The sequence below is a fragment of the Sus scrofa genome, chromosome 10, assembly GCF_000003025.6.
Source record: "Sus scrofa isolate TJ Tabasco breed Duroc chromosome 10, Sscrofa11.1, whole genome shotgun sequence".
NCBI lineage: Eukaryota > Metazoa > Chordata > Mammalia > Artiodactyla > Suidae > Sus > Sus scrofa.
Genome location: NC_010452.4, coordinates 31,270,259 through 31,297,122, shown reverse-complemented (window position 1 = coordinate 31,297,122; position 26,864 = coordinate 31,270,259). Strand labels below are relative to the sequence as shown.

Genomic DNA, 26,864 nt, shown 5'->3' with positions numbered 1-26,864 from the left:
TTTTAACTATATAAATAACTTTTCATCTACCCTATTCTAAACTCTTGAGGGTTGGGGCAGTTTTACTCAGAACCTAAAATTGTTAAACATAAAAAATAAAAAGAGATTTCACCAAAAGAAAGTTGACAAATCAATGCAAGTAATAACTGATTATTACTTAATAGGTAAAAAATAAGGGGTTTATTGGAAACCCCTTCCATCTGACACCAGTTCAGAGTTCTGTACCTCACTCACTGCTTCTTTCACTAATTCTAAGATGTACATTTTTCCATTTTAACATTTCTGTAATCAGGCTCTATCATACAATTGCTGAAAGCCAGGCATCAACTGTCATGCCTGCACACATATGTTCTGTATGACTTCAAGTAATTGCCTAAGTACATTGTTGTACTAGACTTGCTGTGTTTAATTATCATATAACGTGTCTTCAGAGAGATTATGACATTAATTGGAACTAAAATGAAATTACTGCATATACAGAAAAGCACAGAAACAGGAACAAAAGGAATAAATTTTACTATCAATGAAGCAGTATTTACTGATGGGGGAAATGAACATTAAAAAATTGCAGAATGGGTGTTCATGGCTTGGAAGAAACTCCTAGAAAAAATATCGTAGCACTTTTTTAAGAAATGCTGCACCACTACTGCTCAGTTTCATCCCACTTGGAAAAATATAAACACTGATGACTAAGCCAAAGGGAGATTCAAAACAATCAGAGTCAATGTGAAGTATAGTTAGGATGGCTTTAACTGTTGTTTCATGCATATGTTCTTCGTATGGATGCACAGAATGATGATAAATGCCATATCCAATAAGTATGAGGGAGCTCTAGGAGCTCTTTCACTACACATAAAAATAATTTTTTTTAAAGGGCATATTGAAGTTCCTGGACTAGGGGTCAAATAGGAGCAATAGCTGTTGGCCTATGCCACAGCCACAGCAACACTGGATCCAAGCCGCATCTGCGGCTATGCCGCAGCTTGCAACAACACCTGATCCTTAACCCACTGAATGAGGACAGGGATTGAACCATATCCTTGTGGATACTAGTCAGGTTCTTAACCCACTGAGCCATAATGGGAACTCCTACATATAAAATAATTTTAAGTGAAATGAAAATACACCAATTTAACTGACAATATTTTTCTCCTAGTGGTACATAAAGTTGCCTCTGAAAAACTGGTGCCTTAGGTTTAATGAAATATAGTTACCAATTTGTAGTTTGCCAAGATGAGTCACCCTGATCCTGTCCAAAAATCTCTCTAAAACAACAAGCACTGCTAAAAACATATTAATTTGCTTGTTCTGTAATTCAAATAATAACTCGATAATGATGAACCTTCTAAAATATCAAATGTGTAAGCATTAGCATTACTGAGTCATATTTTTAAAAAAATCATTTGCTATCAATAGCAACAAATAAATGAATTTTAATCCATTTAAATAAATGTTAATGAGAGAAAGCCATTTAAAGCCAAGACTGGATATTTTTATAAGAGAAATATAAACATCTGTTCATGGTTTAAAGCTAAAAGTCTTTTAAAAACATACCTGTTTTGTGTTTTGATAACAAGGTGAACAGTAAGTCCATCATGAATTCCATGCTGACTCAAAGTATCTTGATCTTTTAAAATTTTTCCAGCAAATATCAACACAAGTTGGTCAGTATGTGATTTGAAACGTTTAGAGATTTCTTCCTTGAACTAAGTAAGATAAAAATAAGTATGTATCACAGGTGTTTGCACAGCATCAGCCAATCCTTTCTAGAAGTACCCCAAAGAAGCCCCTACTATATACTGCAACAATTCAAACAATGCAACAATGCATCCTTTCTGTGTCCATATCTTTACCTTTGTGGGAAATGAGTACCCCCACTTCACTCACCTCTAATACAAATGTTTTATTACAAGTGCACATATCCTATATTGAATTTTCTGCTAAGGTCCAATAATTCATTTCTTTGTCATAGCCTTATTCTTTTTATATCAATGGTGGCTAAATGTAGTTCAAGCCACACATAGCTCTTAACGAGTATACAGTAACCTTTTTAGAATTCCATCTCCAGTCCTGCTCCTTTTTAGTTGAATATAGAGAAAGCCAACCTCATATTCCTGACCTATTATACTGACCTTCCCCCCACTTCTTTCATTCAACATTTATTAACAAGCAGTATTATGCAGATGCAAAGATAGAAAACAAAAATCCTTCCCTGAAAAAGAGTAGCTCAATCAAAAAGTCAGTCAAGTAAACCACAAAGTATAGAGGAAGCACAAAGGGCAGTTTTCCAGTAAAAATTAATTAGGTAGGAAGTAGCCAGGAAAACCTGAAGAAAGGCTTCCCAGAGAAGAAAGTAATATGCAAAAGCAAACAAAAGATTGTCATACTGTTAAGAAGCTTATTTATTGTATGCTAGATCAGTGTTTTTTAAACCTTCATCAAAATCACATGTATACATATGCTTTACTCCACTGTCCAGGAAGTTCCTGTGTGGAGCAGCAGGTTAACCTGCAGTGCAAGTTCAATCCCTTGCCCAGGAACTTCCACATGCCATGGAGAAAAAATAAACAAAATAAGATAAGCCATATGTCAATCGCTGTCGAAAATGAGAGATGAATGAAAGTTTACCACATGCTACTTTTGTGTATGAATGAGATTTTCCATAACTGCTCAAAATTCAATGTGTAAGAACTATTGGTTTTTTTTTTTTTTTCCTTAAATGACAAAGATAATGTGAAATTATACTGCAGTAAATATTTTGGACCTTTTCCATCTCTACTTTCCTTCTTTTATTTGAAAACATATGCTATACAGCCCTTTTACCTAAGATAAGCAATTTCCAACTATGAAAAAAAAACCTTTTTTCTTTTTTTAAAAAATGGCCACACTCACAGCATATGGAAGTTCCCAGGCCAGGGAATTTATCAGAGCCACAGCTGCAACCTACATCACAGCTGCAGCAACAATGGATCCTTTAATCCACTGCACCAGGCCAAGGATCAAACCCACGCCTTCAAACGGATCCAAGCCATTTTAGTTAGATTCTTAACCCACTGTGCCACAGCAGGAACTCTGAAAAAAATCTTTTTATAAAGAGGTAAGTCAAATCAGTTTAACCACTGTCATATTATTAAACATCTCATTTCTCCCTTTGGTAGCTATTAGAAATAATAAGGTAATGAGCAGAAGGCATGGTTTAGAGTAAAGACTGAATGAGAATGAATATGTAAAATGTAGGCATCAGGAATACACGTGGTGATCAAAAATTAGTAGTTACTACAGTGCCAACTCTTTTAATCCTCAAATAATTTAAGATGACTTTTAATCCTATTTTAGATACAGAAAGGTTCAATATGTCTCCCTCCTCTCACAGTGACACAGCTAATACACTGCCAATTAAGCTTGAAATCTAGGTCTGATTTCAAAAACAAGTCTACCCAGATTAACTATACTCTATTCATGTGTAAAATGAGAGCAATCTAAGTTTGTGTTTCTTTACCTTCAAATAAGTCCTTTTTTGGAATCCTTCATATCCCTCAGGTGTCATTCCAAAATACATAACTGAATTAACATACAACTATACAGCATTTTATCACACTTTAAAATTTGTAGTTAAGATACTAGGTTGATGACATACATCTACTCTTACATCCCTTCAACTCCCCACTGAAACAATAAAAGATTTTTTTCATGCTTTATGGACATATAACTCACATACAATTTGCCCACTTAAGGTATACAATAGTTTTTAGTATACTCACAAGTATGTCCAACCATCACCAATTTTGAAATTTTCATCTTCTCAAAAAGAAACCAGTACTCTTTAGCTATCATCTCCTTTTCTCCCATCACTCCAAACCATAAGAAACCATTAATCTACTCTCTGTCAAATAGATTTGCCTATTCTGGATATTTTTTTAACTGAAGTCACCTAATATGCATCTTTGTGACCAGCTTCTTTCACTTAACGTTTGCAAGGCCACCTGTGTTGTGGTATGCACCAATACTTCATCCTTTGTGTGTGTGTGTCCTTTTTTTTTTTTTTTTTGCCTTTTGTAGGGCCACACTCAAGACACATGGAGGTTCTCGGGCTAGGGGTCTAATTGGAGCTGTAGCCACCGGCCTATGCCAGAGCCACAGCCAGACGGGACCCGAGCCAAGTCTGTGACCTACACCACAGCTCATGGCAACGCCGGATCTTCAACCCACTCAGCGAGGCCAAGGATCGAACCCGCAACCTCATGGTTCCTAGTCGGATTCGTTAACCACTGAGCCACAACAGGAACTCCACTTCATCCTTTCTATGGCCAAATAATATTCTAAAATATAGAATATATAACATTTTGTTTATCCATCCATCAATTGATGGGCACTTGGGTTGTTTCCTCCTTTAGCCTATTATGAATAATGCTGCTGTAAACACTCATGTATACAAGTTTTTCTGTGGACAAATATCCTCATTTTTCTTGGGTATATACCTAGATGAGAGGGATACAAATATAAAGGAATTGTGGAATTACTTGGTCCTAGGATAACTCTTGGTTTAATCATTTGAGGAACCACAAGAGCATTATTCTGAGTAGCTACACTGCTGTACATTCATACCAGCAATAATCTCTCCACATCAATAAAGACTTATTGTCTTTTTTATTACAGACATCCTTAAATGTGAAGTAGTTTTGATTTGCATTTCCCTGATAGTTAACAATGTTCAGCACTTTTCATGTGCTTGTTTATTTTATATATCTTCTTTGGAGAACTTTACTCAGATCCTTTGCCTTTTTTAAAGTGGGTTATCTGTCTTCCTATTATTGAGTTTTAAAAGTTCTTTATATATTCTAGATACAAGGCTCTCATCAGACATGATCTGCAAAAGGAAACAAGGCAGAAACTCACAAAAGAACAAATTGAGATCTTTTGGTCTCAACTGGTACAAAATTTGGAAGCTGGACATCCAATGAACCCAAGAGAACTTAATCTAAACTGGCAATACTAAAAGCCCAAGCTAAAAAGCTAATTCAGTCCACCAAATGTGCAAAAGTCCTGAAAGATTCAATACGGTACCACCAGAGGCTGAGGACAGGGGATAGATGAAAGGTGTCTAAAGGGGAAAATAAGGAGATCTGAAAGTCTTAAGACGCAGATATATCTTCACTGTACACTAAGCAGCCAACTGTCCCTCCCCAAATGCAACAAAAGACTGGATGATTTTTTTTTTTTTCCTCTTTGGAAAAGGAACAGGGGGTCTCTGGACTAATGAACATATGAACTATGAAAAGAGGAAACTTAAATGCATACTACTAAATCAAATAAGCCAATCTAAAAGGTCATACACTGTATAATTTCAAGGAGATGACATTCTGGAAAGGACAAAGCTATGAAGACAGTAAGTGGATCAGTGATCAGTGGTAGCTAGGAGTTAGGGTAGAGAGAAGGATAACCAGGCAGAGCGCACACAATATATATCTGTTGAAATACCAACAGTGAATCTTAAACTATAAACTTTTATAGTTTATACATAAAAACTATACATACATAACATGTCAACAGAGGTCCATTAATTGTAACAAATGTACCACACTGGGGTGGGACGTTGATGGTGGGGGAGGTTGAACACACAATATGTATCTGTTGAGATACCAACAGTGAATCTTAAACTATAAACTCATACTTTATACATAAAAACTATGTTAACAGAGGTCCATCAATTGTAACAAATGTACCACACTGGGGTGGGATGTTGATGGTGGGGGAGGCTGAAGTGGTTGAAGTAGGGAATATGAGAACTCTATACTTTCTGCTCAATTTGCTATAAATATATAATCTAAAACTTTTCTAAAGAACAAAGTCTATTTTTAAGACAAAAATACATAATAAATTCATGCTATCATTATGCTTTAAAAAACCACTTTAAGACAATGGGGAAATTCCCAATGAAATTAAGAAATTATTAATTGGTAAGGCAGGAAACTGTATTATGTTAAGAGGGTCCTTCCTTTTTAGAGACATATGCTGAAATATTAAGGGAGGAAGTAATATAATTTATGAGAGAGGCATCAAAATAACGGGAAATGGAGAGGGGCCTTAAAGAAAAATACACCTCAAACAAGACTGGCTCTAAGATTGTCAAAGCTGCCTGAAGGAGTCAGAGGCTAACTTATTAATTCTACTTTTGTTATTTGAAATTACCCATGATTTTAAAAATTAAGAAAAAATTATAGAGGAGGAAGAGTAATTGGGAAACCGAAATTTTATATCCAGCACAAAACCCCCTCAAAATCAAAATAGACATCTTTAGGAGTTCTCGTCATGGCTCAGCAGTTAATGAACCTGACTAGCATCCATGAGGACATGGATTCGATCCCTGGCCTCGCTCAGTGGGTTAAGGATCTGGCGTTGCCATGAGCTGTGATGTAGGTCACAGATGCAGCTCGGATCCCGCGCTGCTGTGGCTCTGGCGTAAGCCAGTGGCTGCAGTTTCGATGGGACCCCTAGCCTGGGAACCTCCATGTGCCGCAGGTGCGGCGCTAAAAGACAAAAAGACAGAAAAAAAAGGGGAAGGGGCAAAAGCCATGGTGTTAAAAGTGAGAAGAGGAGTAGCTAAGAGGTGGTGATTCAAAGGGATCACAAGGTGACTTCAGTGGAGTTGATAATATTTTACTTCTTGACTTTTGTGCTAATAAATAAAGCATGCATTTATGTGTCTTTTCTTCTGAACTAAAATAAAAAATAGGCTTAAGGAGTTCCCGTCGTGGCTCAGTGGTTAACAAATCTGACTAAGAACCATGAGGTTGCGGGTTTGATCCCTGGCCTTGCTCAGTGGGTTAAGGATCCAGTGTTGCCATGAGCTGTGGTGTAGGTTGCAAATGTGGCTAGGATCCCGCGTTGCTGTGGCTCTGGCATAGGCTTGACAGCTACAGCTCTGATTAGACCCCTAGCCTGGGAACCTCCAAATGCTGTGGGTGCGGCCCTAGAAAAGGCAAAAAGGCAAAAAGACACACACACACACACACAAAAAAAAAAGGCTTAAAAATTGACTGTGAATGCCCTACGCATAAGAAACACCAGGAAGTCAAAAGACATGACCAAATACACCGAGCATCCAATTTCAAGTGACTCAACTAGCCAGAAAGCTAACATACACCTTTCATATGTAGGTCATCTGAAGGGAATTGGCGTGAAGACATCCTAGTTTTAGGTAGCAGGCCAAAGTGGATATAAGACATGGAACTCACAACAGAGATGATCACCTAAGAATAAGAAATGGTCATCTGAGAGCATCATATCCAGCACAGACAGTTACGGCCTGCTATCCAAAAGAGCTACAGCCTCAAAAGCTTATAGACCAGTAATGAACAGTTTAGTTGAGCCTAATATTTAACAGTTGGAATCCTACTAACCTTGAGTTACCAATTAGGAAGGATAGTTGGGCTTTCTGGACAGACTAAAGGCTTCTTTATGTGTCCTAGATGCAAAGGAGTAAGATCCTACGGCACACAGCTCAAAGAGCACTTACATTCATCATTTATTCATCTGTTTATTAAGCAGCTATACTTTGCCTAGCACCACAACCCCCCCATCTCATTCAATGTTCACAACAAAATCTCAAGAAATCAAAGTCCGGACAGACCTTAAGAAATCATTTTCTCTGACAGAATTACAGCACTATTGAAAATTAACAGAGCTCATACTAGGACTCTACAACCTCATGGAACTCTTCATTCTGAAGGGTAGCTAAAGCAATTCAAAAGTACAAGTTTAGGAATTCCCGTCATGGCTCAGTGGTAACAAACCCGCCTGGTATCCATGAGGACAAGGGTTCAATCCCCAACCTCACTCAGTGGGACAAGGATCCAGCACTGCCGTGAGCTGCAGTGTAGGCTGCAGACATGGCTTGGATCCTGCAATGCTGTGGCTGTGGCTGTGGCATAGGCCAGCAACTATTGCTCTGATTTGACTGCAAGCCTGGAACTTCCATATGCTGTGGGTGGGGTCCTAAAAAGACAAAAAATAAAAACAAAAAGTATGAGTTCTTCATGGTAAAAGTTGGAAAGCATTATGAGATAGGTACAGCTGTACTTCCAGTACTGCACAAAGGGAAACTGTATAACCTGACTACCTATTACAATCCAACTCTTAGAAAAATGAATTTTAAATTTCAAACACTGATGACAAACAATTTAGGTATCAGAATCACATTCAGGAGTTCCCATCGTGGCGCAGCGGTTAACGAATCTGACTAGGAACCATGAGGTAGAGGGTTCGGTCCCTGCCCTTGCTCAGTAGGTTAAGGATCCTGCGTTGCCGTTAGCTGTGGTGTAGGTTGCAGACGCGGCTCGGATCCCGCGTTGCTGTGGCTCTGGCGCGTTGCTGTGGCCCTGGCCAGCTCCAATTCGACCCCTAGCCTGGGAACCTCCATATGCCGCGGGAGCGGCCCAAAGAAATAGCAAAAAGACAAAAAAAAAAAAAAGAATCACTTCCAAATAGACTAAAGTAATACTGACTTACTCTAAGTATATTATCCAAAGCTTGGAACAAACTTGCAAAATCCAAGGGATTACAATAACTCTAAATTCAGTTGCTTGCCACCCCATTTGAAACAAAAATGAATCTTAATTTCACTTGTACCATATCAAACATATATACTTTCCCAAATAAGCTTCATTCTAGAAAATTTTAATTAAACAATGTTATGTTTTTGCAGAAGAGCCAAACATTCTACACATACTTCACAGAGCCTTAAACTTCTATTCTGCACTCTAAAAAAAGGCAGAGGAACATAGTTTACAGTGGCTTCCAATTTTCCAAAAATGTGATCCCTAACATTTGAACTTTACTTCCATGATTGTTTTAGCTATGACACTTTTATTGAACACAAGAAAAAAAAAAATCAGAAGCTAAATAATATTGACTTAGAAAAAAAAAACCCTGAACACTTGGCTATTTTAAATTCTCAAGCAGCTTTAGACAGAGGTAGTCCACAGACAGTATTCCTCTGTAGACACATAAAACTTATTGCAACCACTATATAAAATGTTTCCATCTACCTAGGTTAGAATCCTAAGCAAAAATAAAGGATTTTTCTAATTCCCTTTAGGCATTTCTAGACTACCTAGATAGATACACTTATTTTTGTCCTTAAGCCCATATGGCCACCACTAAATCAAAATGAAAAATACATACTGGAATGGGCCTGTAAGGATCCGTATTTCCTATAAATTTATGTCCCCTACTCTGGAATGGACTGACAACCTAAAGCAATTTTCAATGGGCCAGAAAAGTTGAAAACTGAGAATTACTACATGCTTTCAAGGATTAGAAGAATCAAAATTTTAATGTACCTCAAATTCAGTAATTTAATGATTTGAAACCAATTCAGCATTTACATTCAGGGAGTTTTCTGGTGGCCTAGCTGTTAAGGACTCAGCATTGTCACTGCTGTGGCTCTGGTTTGATCCCTGACTCAGGAACTTATGCATGCCATGGGTATGGCCAAAACAAAAACCATTCAGTAGTCTTCTCATTTTCTTAACATCATCCAAAGTCAGGTGCCTCATGCCAGTGGATTCTCCAGCTAAAGGATGTTTTACTGCTATGTGAACACCAAAACTATTTTCCATTCTACTGAACACAGCTTAACTTTTTGGTAATGTTCAGTTACTGGTGCAAATATCAACTGCTGTTCTGCAAAACACAGATACTGTTCCAAACTCTCAAGATGCCCTACATTTGTTTTTCATCATCTTGTCAGTTCTTATCTTGACAGCATACCTCCTCTTCCCCTAAATTTGCTATTTTTATCTGGGGAGGAAAAAGCAAATAATCAAGAATTAGAAAGCCACATAAAATAGAATACTGTACGAAATGCTGCCCTGAAATGAAAATGAGTAAGATTTAGTATATCAACTTTTATGATACTGTATCAGCTGTTCAGAGCCTGCTTCACTTAATCCCTGTTCTTGAGAAGAAAATGAGACATACACATTTGGGGTAGGGCGGAGGGCAGGGGTGGGGGACATGAGATAAAGCATTACTATATTAGGAAAGAATATTTCTGAACATGTAAACCTGAATTCAAATCTTAGTTTTGCCACTTACTAGTTGTATGTTGAGGATGTTACCTGTCTCAGAGCCTCAGTTTCCTCATCAGTAAAATGGAGACTATGTTTATTCTTCAGGGCTGATGGGATCTATGTAAAATACCTGGGCGTAGTACTCACACTCAGGCAAACACTCAAATACTGATAACCTAATTGTGTGAGGATAAACTCTGAAATATAAACACTTTTTTAAATTGAATTAAACTGATTTTAAGTTAGCTAAAAGAAACTGTCATCCTTTACAAATACTCCACAATCCAAACTTGCCTTTAAACAGCCAGTCTCTGCTCCTATTAAATATCCTTAGGGAAAAAGAAAAAAATTTTTGCAAGCTCTTACAAAAAAAAAAAAAAAAAAAAAACTCTGAAGTTTAAAACAAACATGTTAATTTCATTTCCTGCAGAACCAAGTGTTAATAGCAGTTAGCAAGAATCTTCTCGGAGTTCCCGTCGTGGTGCAGTGGTTAACGAATCCGACTAGGAACCATGAGGTCGCGGGTTCGGTCCCTGCCCTTGCTCAGTGGGTTAACGAGGATCCGGCGTTGCCGTGAGCTGTGGTGTAGGTTGCAGACGCGGCTCGGATCCCGCGTTGCTGTGGCTCTGGCGTAGGCCGGTGGCTACAGCTCCGATTCAACCCCTAGCCTGGGAACCTCCATATGCCGCGGAAGTGGCCCAAGAGATAGCAACAACAACAACAAAAAGACAAAAAGACAAAAAAAAAAAAAAAAAAAGAATCTTCTAGTTACTGGAATAACACACCGCATTCAAACATTTGCTATTTAAATCACAGGCCCTTCAAGATTCTCTACTTTTCAATCAGTTCCTTATTCAGTATTGCTTATACTTCTTGAAAAAAAAAAAAAAAAATCCATGCCCAGAGTTCCTATTGTGAGCAGTGGGTTAAGAATCCAGCTGTAGTGGCTCAAGTCACTGCTAAGGCAAGGGCTCGATCTGGCTTGCCAGAGCTGCACCCTGGATTCAGGGAACTTCCATATGCCACAAGTGCAGCCGTTTAAAAAAAAAAAAAAAATCCATGCTCAATACATCATACCGTGCAATAGTTCATAGTTCAGCCAGTTATTGTCCAAATGCCTGAGTCTGAGTAACCTTAAAGTACCTTCATTAAAAAAACACTGCCTAGAAGTTCCTGTCATGGCTCAGCAGAAACAAATCTGACTAGTACCCATGAGGACACGGGTTCAATCCCTGGCCTTGCCCAGTGGGTTAAGGATCTGGCATTGCTGTGAGCTATGGTGTAGGTTGCAGACTCAGCTCAGATCCCTTGTTGCTGTGGCTGTGATGTAGGCCAGTGGCTACAGCTCCAATTCAACCCCTAGCCTGGGAACCTCCATATGCCATGGGTGCAGTCCTAAAGACAAAATAAAATAAATTCTTAAAAAAACAAAACAAAACAAAAAACACTGCCTAAGTCTTACACTAAGATGTTGGATATAAGAAATAGCTACAGAGACCTAAGCAGCTATATAGGAATAGGGTACCTTCTTATAAATATAAAACTGAACACTTAGTCAAAAATGTTAAAGGGCATTATAATTAGTTTCTGTAACTGAAATATAATAAACTGTTTCGCTTTCACATGCCAGCATACTCTTCATGCTTCCTTCTACTACAAAAAATTAAGACTCAACTCACTAGCAAACAAAAGAATACAGGAGGAAAGAAACCATCACAAGTATAGTATATGAACTCTGAGCCAGGTTCTTTTTTTTTTCCCCTTCCCCTCTTTTTTTGGCTGCATCTGCAGCATGAGGAAGTTATCCGGCCAGGGATCGAACTCACCCTATAGCAGTGATGATGCTGGATCTTTAACCCACTGAGCCACCAGGAAACTCCCTGAAGCAGATACTTTAAATACATTATTTTAAGAAATCCTCCAATTTAATGAAGCACATGTTATATCACATGTTAAAAATGTGGCCAGTGAGACTCAGAGGAGTAAAAGCACCTTGTCCAAAGTCAGATTTTTCAAATTCCAAGGTTCATGTGTTCTCCAAAATGCAGACCACATTTCAACATACTTCATTAATAATGCCAACACCCTTTTCCCCTTTCTCAAAATATGAGTAAATACACACACACACACACACACACACAAATAAATACTGGAATGAGTTAGCTCTACAAATGCCATGGGAAGACTGCAAAGATATAAAAAGAGTAAAGTAAAAGTGTGGGTAATGATCCACTGCTTAACAGGAATAAATAGAAAATCATATATGGATAAAGAGATAAACATTTTTCTGGACGGAATCAGATAGATACACAGAGTAACTTTTTTTGAGGGGTCCCCTTTTTATTTCATACTTTTCAAATTTCCTAAAGTGACAGCATACATAGTATATTTGTAGTCTGTATTTTATTTTATTTTATTTCGCCTTTTCTAGGGCCGCACCGGCAGCATATGGAGATTCCCAGGCTAGGGGTCTAATCAGAGCTGTAGCCTAGCCGCAGGCCTAGGCCACAGCCACAGCAATGGGGGATCCGAGCTGATTCTGCAACCTACACCATAGTCCACAGCAATGCCAGATCCTTAACCCACTAAGCAAGGCCAGGGATCGAACCTGCAACCTCATGGTTCCTAGTTGGATTCGTTAACTGCTGAGCCATGACGGGAACGCCTGTAGTTTGTATTTTAAAAACTAATAAAGCCACATCCTTTATATAAACTGGAGAGCTTCAAGGCCATTAAAAATTTTAATGAAAAACTTTACACCAGTCTAGAAATCTGTAGAGCAGCAGCTTAATAAACCAAGAAGTCCATGTTGTCATAGCTACAGGGATTCAAACTAACTCAAAACGACATAAATTTATCTGGAAAAAAAGAGGTCAGATCTACTGGTAATGAAAGTATTTGCAAAATAGAGGAGCGCACATACAGACACACACACATTTGATTCGTGAGTCAAATTTGATGAATTTGATGAATGAAATCTATTTTGAATGCCAACTCAGTGATTTTTTTTATCAGACTTGGAGATATCAACTTTAGTCTCTAAGAAAATTCCCAATCCTAATTTTAATGAGATTTTCTTTTTCTTTTTAATAGTGGAAGCTGCTCAGAGAGAAAAACAACTAAAATAATGCCATTAGACATTTAATTAAAATAAGACTAAACGTCACATTTTTTCCTAAGGAAATCACATTGTTAAAATATTCCCAACTAAGTACAAAATACTGCAAATAAATCTTTAAACCACTATTTGCTCATTCACTCAATAAATATTTGCATTACTCAATGTGTGCCTAGGCAGGTACCACAGGATTAAGAGGTAGACAGAACAGCCCCTACCTTTGTAAATTCTTAAGAGTATGCAGTGGGGAGGATAAAGTCCATATAATTAAAACTGGAATCAGTGAGTACAATCACTGATCTAATTTCGGTTGGTGAGTCCAATCAACCTCAGATAACATTTAAATAAACCTAAAAGCTGAAAAGCCAACCAGAGAAGAGTTGAGGCAGCCTGGAGCAGTGCTTAGGTGTGGGCTCCAAAGTTAGTCACTGGATTTGAATCTAGACTCCACTATTTAATCAGTTTATAAACTTAATCATATTATAAATATGAGTCTGTTTCTTCATTTTAAAAGATATAACAGTATTTTCATCATGAGGTTGCAAAACTTAAAAAAATAATAATAATGCATTATTCCTTGATAAGCCTGGAATAAGTACCATTTTGTTAGTCATTAGCAGTACTGGCAAAAGCCCAAAGGGGTAAATAGCAAGTGAGTGAGAGTTGGGGGAAAGGCTTAAAAACGGCTGAAATGCAGTGACTAGAGGGGGAGAGGTAAGTAGGGAATAAAGCATGAACTATGCTATCTACTTCACAAGTCTCTAGCCACCTCTGGCTATTGAGCACTTAAAATGTTGCTAGTCCAAATTCAGATGTGCTGTGAATGTAAATACACATCAGATCTTGAAGATCTAGTGTGAATAAAGTAAATATTTAAATTTTTAAACTATCAATTACATGCTGGAATATTTAAGATATACTAGGTTAAATAAAACATATTAAAATTATAATACCCAAAAGACAGAAACAACCCAAGTGACCACTGATGGCTGAATGGATAAACAAAATGGGATACATACATACAATGGGGTACTATTCAGCCTTACAGAGGAAGGAAATTGTCATGTACCACAACATGGATGTAATCTGACAACACTACGTAAGTAAAATAAGTCAGTCACAAAAGGACAGATACTATGATTCCACTTTTATGAGAAACCTAGGGTAGTCAAATTCACAGAGACAAAAAGTAGAATGACTGTTGCCAGAGGCTGGCAGGAGGGGATAATGGGGAGCTACTATTTAATAGGTACAGGGTTTCAATTTTTCGAGATGAAGAATTCTGGAGATGGATGATGGTGATGGTTGCACAACAAAATGAATTTATTTAATATCAATGAACTGTACACTCAAAAATGGTTAGGATGAAGTTCCTGTTGTGGCTCAGTGGTAATGAACCTGACTATTACCCATGAGGACGCAGGTTCAATCCCTGGCCTCACTCAGTAGGTTAAAGGATCTGGCGTTGCTGTGAGTTACAGCTCAGATCTGATTTTGCTGTGGCTATGGCAATTACAGCTCCAATTCGACCCCTAGCCTGGGAACTTCCATATGCCAAGGGTGTAGCCCTAAATAAAGACAAAAAAAAAAAAAAAGTTAGGATGATAAATTTTATGTTCTGATTATTGACTACAATAAAAAATCAACTTTCAAGCGGCTGTAAGAAAATTTAAATTATCTTTGTGGGAGCATTATACCTCTATTGGTCGCACTGCTAAACTTAAGTCATGGCAAAATTTTATAATGAAAGGGGTTTTGAAAAACAGTATGACAAGATCTAGAACTGTAAGCTCTAATGCCCTAAGGCAGGGGTCAGCAAACTTTCTGTAAAGGGCTAGACGGTAAATACTTTCAGCTCTGTGGGCCATATGGTCTGTTCTGAAAGCACAAATAATACATAAGTGAATGGGCATGGTGGCTTTGGCCCACTATAGTTTGCTGACACATGCCTTAATATATCCACTGTAAACAATGGCTCCCACCAACTCAAACTGCTAAATTTTCAGGAATTGTATAAACCAGTTTAATATCGGTAGCTTAAAATCTTCCACAGTGAGAGGTATTTATACCATAGAAAAAAGCAAACACTACAAATCAGTGCTGTTTTTCCTGAAAAACTTGTTGATGAACATTTACCAGCACACCACTAGCTATATGTAAAGAATTAACTTCTCTCCTACGCCTTTAAACGTGTATTAGCTGTGAACTATCTTCAAGAAAAAAAAGGACAGTCATTCAAATCATCTTCTGTGCTCTGTGGTTCAGATGAAGATCCTCAGTTAAGAAGAAAGGCTGTTCTAGGAGAACTATATTCCAGTAACCAGAAGCGGTAAACTAAAGGGAGAGCAGTTTAGAACAAAGCTGTAAGAGGGCAGGAAACCATGAAATTATGTATACAGTTGGCCCTCCACTTCAGGTCCTGGAACCAACCCCCAGCAGACAGAGGGGGAATGCACTGCACTCAGTAAAGACTGAATAACTGCTAATGATTATTAATTATACATCATTGTGCATATGGTCTATATTCATTTATAAACAAATACTTACTGAACGCATACTATGTGCTAGGCTCTGGTAACACAACAGTGAACAATCACAGATCCTCTCTGAGAGAAGAAATAAGCATTAACCACATTAACGTAGACTTTAAATTGTAATCAAAATTACAAGCAAAATCAGGGTGCTATGAGAAAGTACAATGGGGAATCCCAACCTACTCTGGAATATTAGAGAGTGACCTCTGCACTGAGATTTAAGGGATGAGTGAGAATGCACAGAGTGGGAGGCATTCCAGGTAGCAAGAACAAATTGCACGAAACTCCTGAGGCAGGAAAAAAAAATGCAATTAACAGACAAAGAAACTAAAAAGTCAAAAAGGGAAGAGTCAAGTGACCCAGAAGGAAAAACGGCATCAGAATGGAGAGGTAGGAAGAAACCTTATCACACACCAAGGCCACATTATTTAAGTCCAAGATCAATGGAGAGCCGTTGGTTGTTTGTAGAGGGTCATATGATCTAATAGTTTTCAGAGATCGCTCTACGAATTAATGGAGAGGACTGACCAGTAGGCTATCAGTTTCTAGACAAGAGATAATGACAACTTAGTGAAGTCAATCCTCAATCTTGAAAGTATCTACTAAATACTCCACTGCAGCAATTTTTCATCTCAGAACAGCACTCTTACAAATTTGAAACCCCAAAGAGGTTTTTGTTTGTTTGTTTTTATGCAGGCTATATCTATTTTTCTCCCTTTTTAGGGCCACACCTGTGGTATATGGAAGTTCCAGGCTAAGGGTCAAACTGGAGCTGCAGCTGCCAGCCTAGCCACAGCCACAGCAATGCAGGATCCAAGCCACATCTCTGACCCCACAGCAGCTTGTGGCAACACCAGATCCTTAACCCATCGAGCGAGGCCAGGGATTAAACCCACATCCTCACAGACACTGAGTTGGGTTCTTAACCTGCTTAGCCATAATGGGAACTCTCTATATCTATTGATACACAAAATTTTAAAACAGAAATCTTAAAAAATATTCATTTTAGGATAATGAACTCATTACTGTCAATAGAAACAACTTTTTAATGAAAAATTAACTATTTTCATAAACAGCACCGTTTTAAATTTTTGCAATTTATTTAGTCTCACAATAGAAGACAACCGGATTTTCACATCTGTCTAGATATCTCACTTCTTAGATTCTCAAAGTGGGTGTTTTGTTTTTGAGAAAATTAGAGTGAAAAACACAAATAATACCTCAGAACTATTATGAAAGTACTTCTGATATCATGACCCTTCTGGAAGAGCTCTGGGGACCTCCAGACTGTATTGAGAACTGCTGCTTGAGTAATAGAAAGCAGAGTAATCACAGTGAGATACTATTTCATACAACTAGGAAGGCTGCAATCAAAGACAGACATCAGAAAATGGAGAGTAACTGGAATCATCGTGTACTGCTGGTGAGAATAAAAACGGCCACTTTGGAAAAGAGTTTGGCAATTCCTCAAAAAGTTAAACACGAACTATCACGACTCAGTAATTCTACTAGTAGGCATATGTAAAAGAAACATGAAAACGCTATATCCACAAAAAACTTGTGTAAGTACTCACATAGGCATTATTTATAACGATCGAAAAGTAGAAACAAACCAAATGTCCATCAACAGAAAAATGGAGAAATCAAATGTGATATATACCCATACACTGGAATATTATTTAGCAATAAAAAGGATGTACATGTCTACAACTTAAGATGATCCTTAAAAACATTATGCTAAGCAAAAGAAACCAGTCACAAGTTTTCAAAATGTGGTGTGTATTTTACCCCTCTAGGACCTTTCTAATCAGTCCAACCACATCTTGAGTGCTCAAGAGACAGATGTGGCTGAAGGCACCACAGTGGAGAGGCATTCTAGATCTACACTATAAAATACAATTTTAAATGATGTTTGTGATAATGATACTGAGGTGTTGTAATTTCCCTTAAGAAAAGGTTCAATTCTACTCAGTACAATATTCACATTATGTTTAAGTACACTAATATTTTCTAAAAAATTCAAGTGACATACACTGCCTGAATATTTTAGGGAACTGTATTTCAAAATCTTATAATCTAGAGAGCTACAAAATCCTAGAACAAGCTAATTAAAAGCTAGTATATGGAAGCACCCTTCCATTCTCTGCACTAACTTTAATCATTCACACACAAACAACAGCCTTCTGGAGGTATACTTTTTCAGAATAATGTATTAAGAAAATTTACATTACACAGAAACAGTGAAATAGATTTTAAATTACAGAAAACAGAATTTGCCTGATACAGTCTAAGCCTTCAATATTATCCTTTTGTAGGTCTCTTGCTACAATAACTAAAATAAAAAAGACTGATATTATCAAATGTTAGTGGGAATGTGGAGCAACAGGAACTCCGACGCACTATCAGTAGGACCGTAAAAGAGCACAAGCATTTTTTAAAAACATAGTTCCCTGTGAAACTAAACCTACAGCTACCCTATGACCCAGTCATTCCACTTCTAAGCATTTAACATGAAAGATACAAGCACCTGTCCAATCAAAAGATTTATACAAGAATGTTCATAGCAACTAACTGGAAACAGCCCAGGTGACCCTCAACTGGAAAATAAACAGATTACGGTGGTATATCCATACAAAGTAAGAATCATAGCAATGAAAAGGAACTGCTGATGATACACAAGGAGTCTCAAAAACACTAAGCTGAAAGAAAAAGCCTTACTCAGAGTACATACCCAATAATCCCACTTATGTGAAATTCTAGAAAAAGCAAAATGAATCCATGGAAGAAATCAAAACAGTGGTTAACGGAGGAGAGTCACTGAACTGACTGGGAAAGGGCAAGGGGGAAATTTCCTAGTCAATTATAAAGTTCTACAACTTGATAAGGCTTCGGATTACACAGGTGTATGTACGTGGGAAAACTCATGGAATGGCAATTGTGCGCTTCACCGCAAGTCAAATTTAACTAAAAAAAATTTAGGTTAAAAAAATGAATTCAGGTTAATGATAGGCACATTACTAAAGTGCTTTTTAAGAGTAACATGTACTAATGCTTAAAACTTACCCTGAAATGCATCCGAAAAAATAAAATTAATTGTATGACAGAGCAAATAAAGCTAGATACTAACTGTAGGCAATGGACACATGGTGTTCACTGCACAATTATTTCAATTTCCCTGTATGCTAGAAAACATAAAAACGTTAAGGAAATTTTTTATAGTTATATTGAGGGAAAAAAATATGGTGATTCAATAGGTGGTCAAAGTTTCTCACTTGATGCTACACACTCTACTTACTACTTGACAAAACACAACACCTTTCAGAATTATATATACAAATGCCCTAATCATTTATTGTTCCTAGGGACATTCACAAGTACGTTTCAGTAATTTTTGCTTCTTCATAAACTGTTCACGCTGAGATCAACTCAATAATTGTAGAAAATATCCTGAGACGTATATTCAATAAGCTAAAACAATGTGTTAAATTCCTCAAGACTATTAACTGCGGGATTTGTATTCCTGAACAGATTTTAAGTAGCATATTTGCATGTTCTCCATTAACTCCAATTTCGTTGTTATCCGACTGCATACGCTAATATCTGAATAACGCAGTTCTCCCACTAAAATCAAACAAAAAACCTCCCCAATGATTGGCATCTAAGCGATGACAAATACACTTTAAAAAAAGACCAGCAAATCGTCAATGAAAGTCATCCCCTCTTCTGTTTAAGCCTAGTACTAGCACTTAAGATATGGCTGAAAACAATTTCTACGTCATAGTTAATTTTTTCTTTAAAGATTGGAAGATGGGAAAATTTTCAGCACTCAAAACGCAGAACCAAATGTACACGTGCTCGTCATCCCCCAATCCACCTTAACCTGTAGGCAGGTAAAACAATGAGCATCCCCTTTTTTTTTTTTCACGAGACAAAATCGCAGACTAGGCTAAGGCGAACCCTAACCCAGACTCCACCCCGCCCGGAGCCAGGCGGCGGGTCCCTTTCCTTTGTGAGGAGCCAGAAGGAGGCGGCTGGGGGCGGGGAGCTGGAGGAGGAGGCTGGGGGTCTGTGGACGCCCGAAGAAGGAGCCGAGAGAAGCAGCATCTGTTCATCCCCCAAAAAGGCCGCGCGGCCCCCGCCACAAACCTGCGATGCCCCCAGGAGCAAACCCACGAACTTGGGTGTGATCGAATTTGGGATGAGACGCGGGAGAAAGGATGAGGGCACCTCCGGGGACGACCCCCACCACCGCCAAACCCTTGCAAAACCGTCTCCTCCCACGGCGGGCGGAGGTCCTGCCGCCATCCCCACTACGCCCCGAGCCTAGGGCGGCCCTCACCTGCTGGACTGAGCTATTCTCCGGCACTGCGAACTCCTCCTTCTCCTTCGGGGTCTTCACGGTGACTTTCATGATCTTGGGCTCGGCGGAGGCAGCGGCCGCGGGGGCGCCGGCACCTTCGGCCGCGGCGGCGCTGTCCTGGGAGCTCGGAGGGCTGCCGCTTTCACCATTCTCGGCCATGGCGGCGACGGCGGTGACTCAGGCGCGCAGGAGGGAGCGGGCGAACGAGGGGGAGCCAGGCGACGCCAGAGCCGGCCGGCCTGGGCAGCGGAGAATGTGGGGCACGCTGCCTCGGTGACAACGGGCGCAGGGCTGTCCTAGCGGGCGAGGGGCCGCGAAGCTTGGCGTGGACCCCGGCGCAGGCCCGGGTTGGGCGCTCGGCAGCCGCCGTGTGTTCAGATGCCGCTCGCTCACAGCGACATCCGCAGCCGCCGCCGCCGCTTCCTCCTCCCCGCCCCTCCCCCCCACGTCCCTCTGCCGGCGCCGCGCGGGGCACGCCGGGTAACGCGGCTGGAGACGTAGCCGAGTCATGCCAGGCCGGCGCCGCTTGGGACTCTGGCTGGCTTTTTTGCCCTTTCCTGCTCCATTGCTCAAAGCGTAGGCGCGTTCAGAATGAAGGACTAAAAACAAAGTGGGGTAGAAGAGGTCAGTTCATTTCTTTTTACCCCTTTCACCAAAAAATAAACTCGCGTGTTCTCGGGGAGACAGAAAGGGCGCAGAGGGATGACGTCACGGCTAGCGAAAGTACTGGAAAGGGGTATCGACCACTGGGCGCTGCGGCTGGAGATGCGCGTGCGCGCTGGTGGGCCAGGTAGTTTCCCCAACCCCCTCACCTTACACCCCCCCTCCCCCCGGTGGCGGTGCGCACCCCCTTAGCTCCCGTACCTGCTTTGCGTAGCCTGCTGCGAGGAGGGTCTAGAACAAATGCCCGCAAGGTGTTTCGTTGATTTTAAATGTGCTTGATTCTTACCCACTTGGAAGCTTTAAAACACTTGCTCTTATAGCCCGGTGCGCGAGAGTTGAATTATGAATTAATGGAGGAAAAAAATCCTCGTCCTAAGAAAAGGAAAATGGAGTACATGCCTGTAGCCACCTTGCGCAGTTTCGCGGAGTCACTGCTCCATGGCCAGAGCTTCCCACCCTCGGGTCAGTCCCGTTTGGTCAGGTGATCAGGCCACCTGTGTTGACAGTGGCCTCTCCTGCGTTGACAACCCTGCTAGTGCATCCTGGAGTTCTCTGAATACTATCCCCCCAAATGTTTGTGGCACAAGCAGAGTACCCAAGAAGTGCCCACCCAACTGGGACAATTTAATGAAGCTCAGGTGTTCATTTTATATTCTTTCAAATTAAGTTACTGCTTCATTTCAGACTTCAAGTGGCATTAAAGTTTCGAAGATTATATTCAATGAAACATGGGTACAAATAAGAAACAGTAAGTTAATTTCCCTCTAAAGAATTCTAAATTTGAAATGAACTTATCATCTGCCTTTGAAGATGACTTGCAAAGGAATGTACAACACAGGACATGAACTTTATTAACCAGTATTGCACAAGTGTAAACTCTGACACCCCACCATGATCCAAATATGCAAGGATACGTACTGTATTTCTGTTCTTAAGCCATCCAACTCTGTTCTGGTTATAAGTACTCTTACATGAAGACCACTTTTTAGCAGAGCTCCTTTGGAATCTCGGTCTAAGAGGAGCTCTCAAAGTGTAAATTGCAACATAGGCATCATCTGATATCAGCTACATTCCTGGCAGCTTGTTCAATAATAGCATGAAGAAGTTACACAAGGCTCTCTGCTAGAAGATGACTGTTTGTTTGTGTCTGGATGTGAGGTAATCATTACTTGTCAAGGTGGAAAGTTCTGCCATTGGAAAACCAATCATTTATCTCTAACCCTACACTTAGGAAAAATTTCTCTGTAATTATTTATATCTACATCAATTTCTACAAAAATTCTGATGACTATGCTCAATTTATGGAGTAATAGAATTTATCTGTAAGACTATGTAGTTAAGTAATTCATTAGAGCCCTTTTTGGATACAACTCTACCTTGTAAGAAACCATCGAAAGACTAGATAGTAGCTGTATCGGGCTTTGTGGACCATACATTTTCCATCTCAAATACTCAGCTCTGTGCTTGTAACAAAGAACAACTGCAGACAGTGTATGGGTAACTAAGCCTCCCTGTGTCCTGGTAAAACTACTTACAAAAACAGGCCTAGGATCTGATTTGGCCACAGGGTGTCTGAGGCATATTCTTTTGAACAATTTTTGTTTGTTAAATGATTGGTGAAACAAATATAAGAGCTGGAGGTCCTGTCGTGGCACAGCAGAAACGAATCTGACTAAGGACCGTGAGGTTGGAGGTTCAATCCCTGCCCTCGCTCAGCGTGTTAGGGATCTGGCATTGCTGTGGTCGTGGCTGTGACTGGCACCTGTAGCTCCAATTAGACTCCTAGCCTGGGAACATCCATATGCCTCGGGTGTGCTCCTAAAAAGAAAAAAAAAAAATTTCAAGAGCATATGTCATTCATTTTACAAACATTAATTGAGCACATTAATGTCCAAATACTATGTTGAGGATACAGAGGAAAATAAGAGTCAGTGTCTGCCCTCAAAAAAGAGGCAAGGGAGTTCCTGCATTGTCACTGCTGTGGCACGGGTTCAATCCCTAGCTCAGGAACTTCTGCTTTCTGGGGACATGGCAAAAAAAAAAAAAAAAAAAAAAAAAAAAAACAGAGAAAGAAAGGAAGTTGGATGGGATGGGTAATGGGTAGGAGGAGATGGAGTGAGGAGTCTCCCAGTACTCATTTCAGAGAGACAGCAGTGGGTGATGGCTTGAAGTGAGACCTTAATTCTCTGCTCAGGAATTGAACCTGGGCAGCCTGAGTGAAGACCAGGAATCCTAGCCACCAGAGTAGCTAGAGGCTTAAAGCAGAATTGCCCTCTTTCTTGCCCCCTGTCGAAAGCAAGAATGTTTCAAGAAGGCAAAGATTGTAAAAAATAGGTATAAAGTTTATTGTTGGAAACACAGTACAGTGTGTGGGAGAGCACACAGAGAATTTGTTTATCTAAGGCAGAAGTAAAGTGGTAATACACGCCCAAAGGAGTGAGGGTGCAGGTATAATATAGCATTATTAAAGTAAGTCACTTATATAGAACAGTTCTTCCAGGTCTTTGTCTTCCTTTGGCAATTACCTTGTTTTACCTTTTACACTTGACCTGACCCAGAGCCCTCCCTGATCTCCATGCACATCTTTTGGACAAAGTGGAGTCCAAAGCAAAGCATGGTGGAGAGGTTCTCTTGACTTATTATGACCTGGCATACCCTCCCTTTCTGACCCAGAAGGGTCTCTCTGTGCATGTATAGTTGGGGTCTCCCTGGCCCCAAGGACGGGAAGAATGTGACTTCTTGGTCTTTTGATCAAGCAGGGATTATTAGCCCCTCTTCTGATCCTGTCATTATCATTGTTTAACAAGTTCTCAGAAGACAAGTACCAGTTATTTGCCTTGTTCCTGTTGTTATTTCTATCTTGAAATATAGATAGGTGGCTGGTTGTAAATGTTTGTCCTGGAGCCCATCTATCTTCTGCTTCAAGAAGTGTAAATAAGAGGCTAGTTGCAAATTTCTATCCTAGAGCCCATCTACCTCCTGCCTCAGTACCATGCCAATAAGTATTTAATAAACACTCAAGAAAGCAAGCTTTGATTTTTTTAGCATGTGCCAGTTTCCTTGATATAATGCTACTTACAAAATGGCCAATCTCAAGCTACAAACTTGAGGTCGTTGCTCACAAAACTGCTGAAATTTTACCATTCAGTTCTCACAAGACAATGTGAGCAGCTCTAACTGGACATGTCTTTTTTTATAAGTCCCAATATTCCAACTTCAAGTTTAGAAATAAGATTTTATATAAATAAGATGTTTTTATATTTATATTAAATATAAATGTTTTTATATTTATATTAAATATAAATGTTTTTATATTTATATTAAATATAAATGTTTTTATATTTAATATTCATGGTAGAATTCTTCTTTGACAAAATGAGTCAGTCAATTCAATCAATCAAGAATTTATTGGAGGAGTTCCCGTTGTGGCGCAGTGGTTAACGAATCCGACTAGGAACCATGAGGTTGCGGGTTCGATCCCTGCCCTTGCTCAGTGGGTTAACGATCCGGCGTTGCCGTGAGCTGTGGTGTAGGTTGCAGACGCGGCTCGGATCCCGCGTTGCTGTGGCTCTGGCGTAGGCCGGTGGCTACAGCTCCGATTCGACCCCTAGCCTGGGAACCTCCATATGCCGCGGGAGCGGCCCAAGAAATAGCGAAAAGACAAAAAAAAAAAAAAAAAAAGAATTTATTGGAGTTCCTGTTGTGGCGCAGTGGTTAACGAATCCGACTAGGAACCATGAGGTTGCGGGTTCCGTCCCTGCCCTTGCTCAGTGGGTTGACGATCCGGCGTTGCCCTGAGCTGTGGTGTAGGTTGCAGACGCGGCTCGGATCCCACGTTGCTACGGCTCTGGCATAGGCTGGTGGCTACAGCTCCGATTTGACCCCTAGCCTGGGAACCTCCATATACCGTGAGAACAACCCTAGAAAAGAAAAAAAAAAAAAAAAAAAAAAAAAAAAGCCTAATAAAATTAAGGCCTAAGCTTCTTAGCTAGAAATTCAAGGCCTTCCACAACTAATTCCTGGCCTTTCAAGCTTCACTCCCATTACTCTTTATAGATATAGCCTGCTACAGTCAAGCATATTTATTATCATGTCTAGAAACATTTGTACATTATACTTCTCTCACGTAGGATCTCACATCACTACATCTGCCATGTGCCCATTATTACAGCCTTTTCTCTTTTAGAAAACACCCAAGCCTGCAGAATCATTTTTTCTCTGACCTTCATCATCATCATTTGTACCCTTCACTTAACAATTCATCACCGTCAATTACCTAAAACTATTTCTCTTGCTACCAGTCTAGTTCACACCTTCATTAATAATAGCCCAGATTGTAACAATAACCTCCAAAAGATTCCTCTGCCTCAGTCTAGAGTCACTATCTTCAAAACTATTTTCTATTGATTATGAATATTATCCTTCTAGAACTAGTCTTTGATCATGACACCCAGAAAATTGTCATTAGCTCTCACCAAAGCTTTAGAATAATACCTAAACTTGTGGCATGGCATCCACAAGTTTAGATACTGGCTGTCTTCATTCAGATCTTACCATCAATCAAGTGAGTCCACTGGACATTCCAAGTTTGTCTTGTGCTTTCCTTCTTCTAGGCTTCAACACATTTTCACTGCAAGTAGAAATTCTTCACTCTCATTTTAATTCCATTGTTTTACCCATCCTTCAGGACTCCCTTGAAATGTGACTTTCCCTAACAGTTTTTCCCTGATAACATTTTTTTGAGAGACATGTTCTCTAAATACTTTATATTCTCATTTGACTATTACCTTTCTGCTGTCACTTATCACATTCTGCCTTGTGTTACACTTGTGTGCCTATTTCTTTTATTAGACAAGGTTCTTGAAAACAGCGATCAAGACTTAATCATCATATTACCACCCAATGCCTAAACTAATTTCTTGGTATGAGATCATTTACTGTTAATAATGAATTGTTGAACTGTCATGTTTACCACTAGAAAAGAAATTCGCTTAAATCAGTAAGTCGTATTTTATACTCTTTTGTCTCCCCGGAGGTTTATAGTACAAAGATAGATAGATGGATAATACGTACCTATATAGATATATCCTACATACTTGCTTTGCCATAGTTTCAGAAAAAGGAAACATTATTCATTCCCTGCTTGGTGCAGAGAAGGAGGGAGAATCATAGAGGGATTTTAAAGGAAATTATCCTTAAGGAATGGATATGATTTGGTTAAGTGTGTTGAAAGGGGCAACTTCATGAGAAAGATGCAGTAGTGAGAAATGGAAACTCTGCCAGGGCATTGATCTCAAACTGGGCCATAGCCTAGGAACAGTCCACAAAGATCTCTAGGGTTACTTCCAAATTAAAGTAGGAACATGGTAAAATGTACAGTAAATTTCTGAGCATTAGGGCTGGGGAAGAAGTGGTGGTGAGGAGGGTTGTTTACTAATTCACCAACTAAAACTTTGAACGTTTAGGGTGGAATGTACAAATATATGTACAGCCACCACAAGCTTTGAAGTCAAGCTCCTAAGTGGATCCCACAGCTGTGCCAAGCACTGCATAATATGCAGAAGCAACAAGAAGGTGGAGAGTGGTCCAAGGGAAGGAGATATAGCAAGCCTCTCTGAGGAACGCACCTGTAGTTCTTATTTTGCTCTAGTCTCACTATTTTTGTTTTACTTTTTATTTTGAGATAGTTATAGACTGACATGGAAGTTGCAAAAAAAGTACAGAGTGTCCTATGTACCCTTAACCCAGCTTCCCACAACGGTGACATCTTAAATTTTTGCTGCATAATGTCAAACTAGGAAATTGACATGTTAACTAGACTACAAACTTTATTTAGTTTCATCATATTTTTTAACCTGCAGTGGTGTGTGGTGTGTGTGTGTGTGTGTGTGTGTGTGTGTGTGTGTGGTTCTTTGTAATTTTATCCTATGTATAGATTCACGTAACCATAATTAGATACCAAGATGAACCATCCATCACCAATCTCACTATTTTTGTATCTTTCCTATACAGTAGGGGTTCTCAACCTTGATCCAACTGACATTTGAAGCAAGATAAATCTTTGTTTTGAGGGGGCTCTTCTGTGCATTGTGGGATGTTTAACAGAATCCATGATG

General features: G+C 39.5%; 1 protein-coding gene and 1 long non-coding RNA gene across 3 annotated transcripts in view; one reads left to right on the top strand and one right to left on the bottom strand.

Moving 5' to 3' along the window:
• UBQLN1 (ubiquilin 1) overlaps nucleotides 1–21,207 on the bottom strand; it is a 41,606-nt gene extending 20,399 nt beyond the window's left edge. Inside the window, exons 1-3 of one of the 2 annotated variants that reach the window (XM_021064658.1) lie at nucleotides 20,950–21,207; nucleotides 20,065–20,684; nucleotides 1,555–1,706 (exon numbers count right to left, since the gene is read on the bottom strand). In XM_021064658.1, coding sequence (XP_020920317.1) covers nucleotides 1,555–1,706; nucleotides 20,065–20,244 — 332 coding nt within the window. In that variant the 5' untranslated portion in view covers nucleotides 20,245–20,684; nucleotides 20,950–21,207. Of the gene's footprint in view, nucleotides 1–1,554; nucleotides 1,707–20,064; nucleotides 20,685–20,949 lie in introns of those variants that run through there. The other variant, XM_021064659.1, reaches the window with a different exon arrangement.
• LOC110255669 lies at nucleotides 20,577–22,811 on the top strand. Its single transcript, XR_002336308.1, has 2 exons — nucleotides 20,577–20,709; nucleotides 21,433–22,811. It is a non-coding gene; the product is annotated as an uncharacterized LOC110255669 (long non-coding RNA).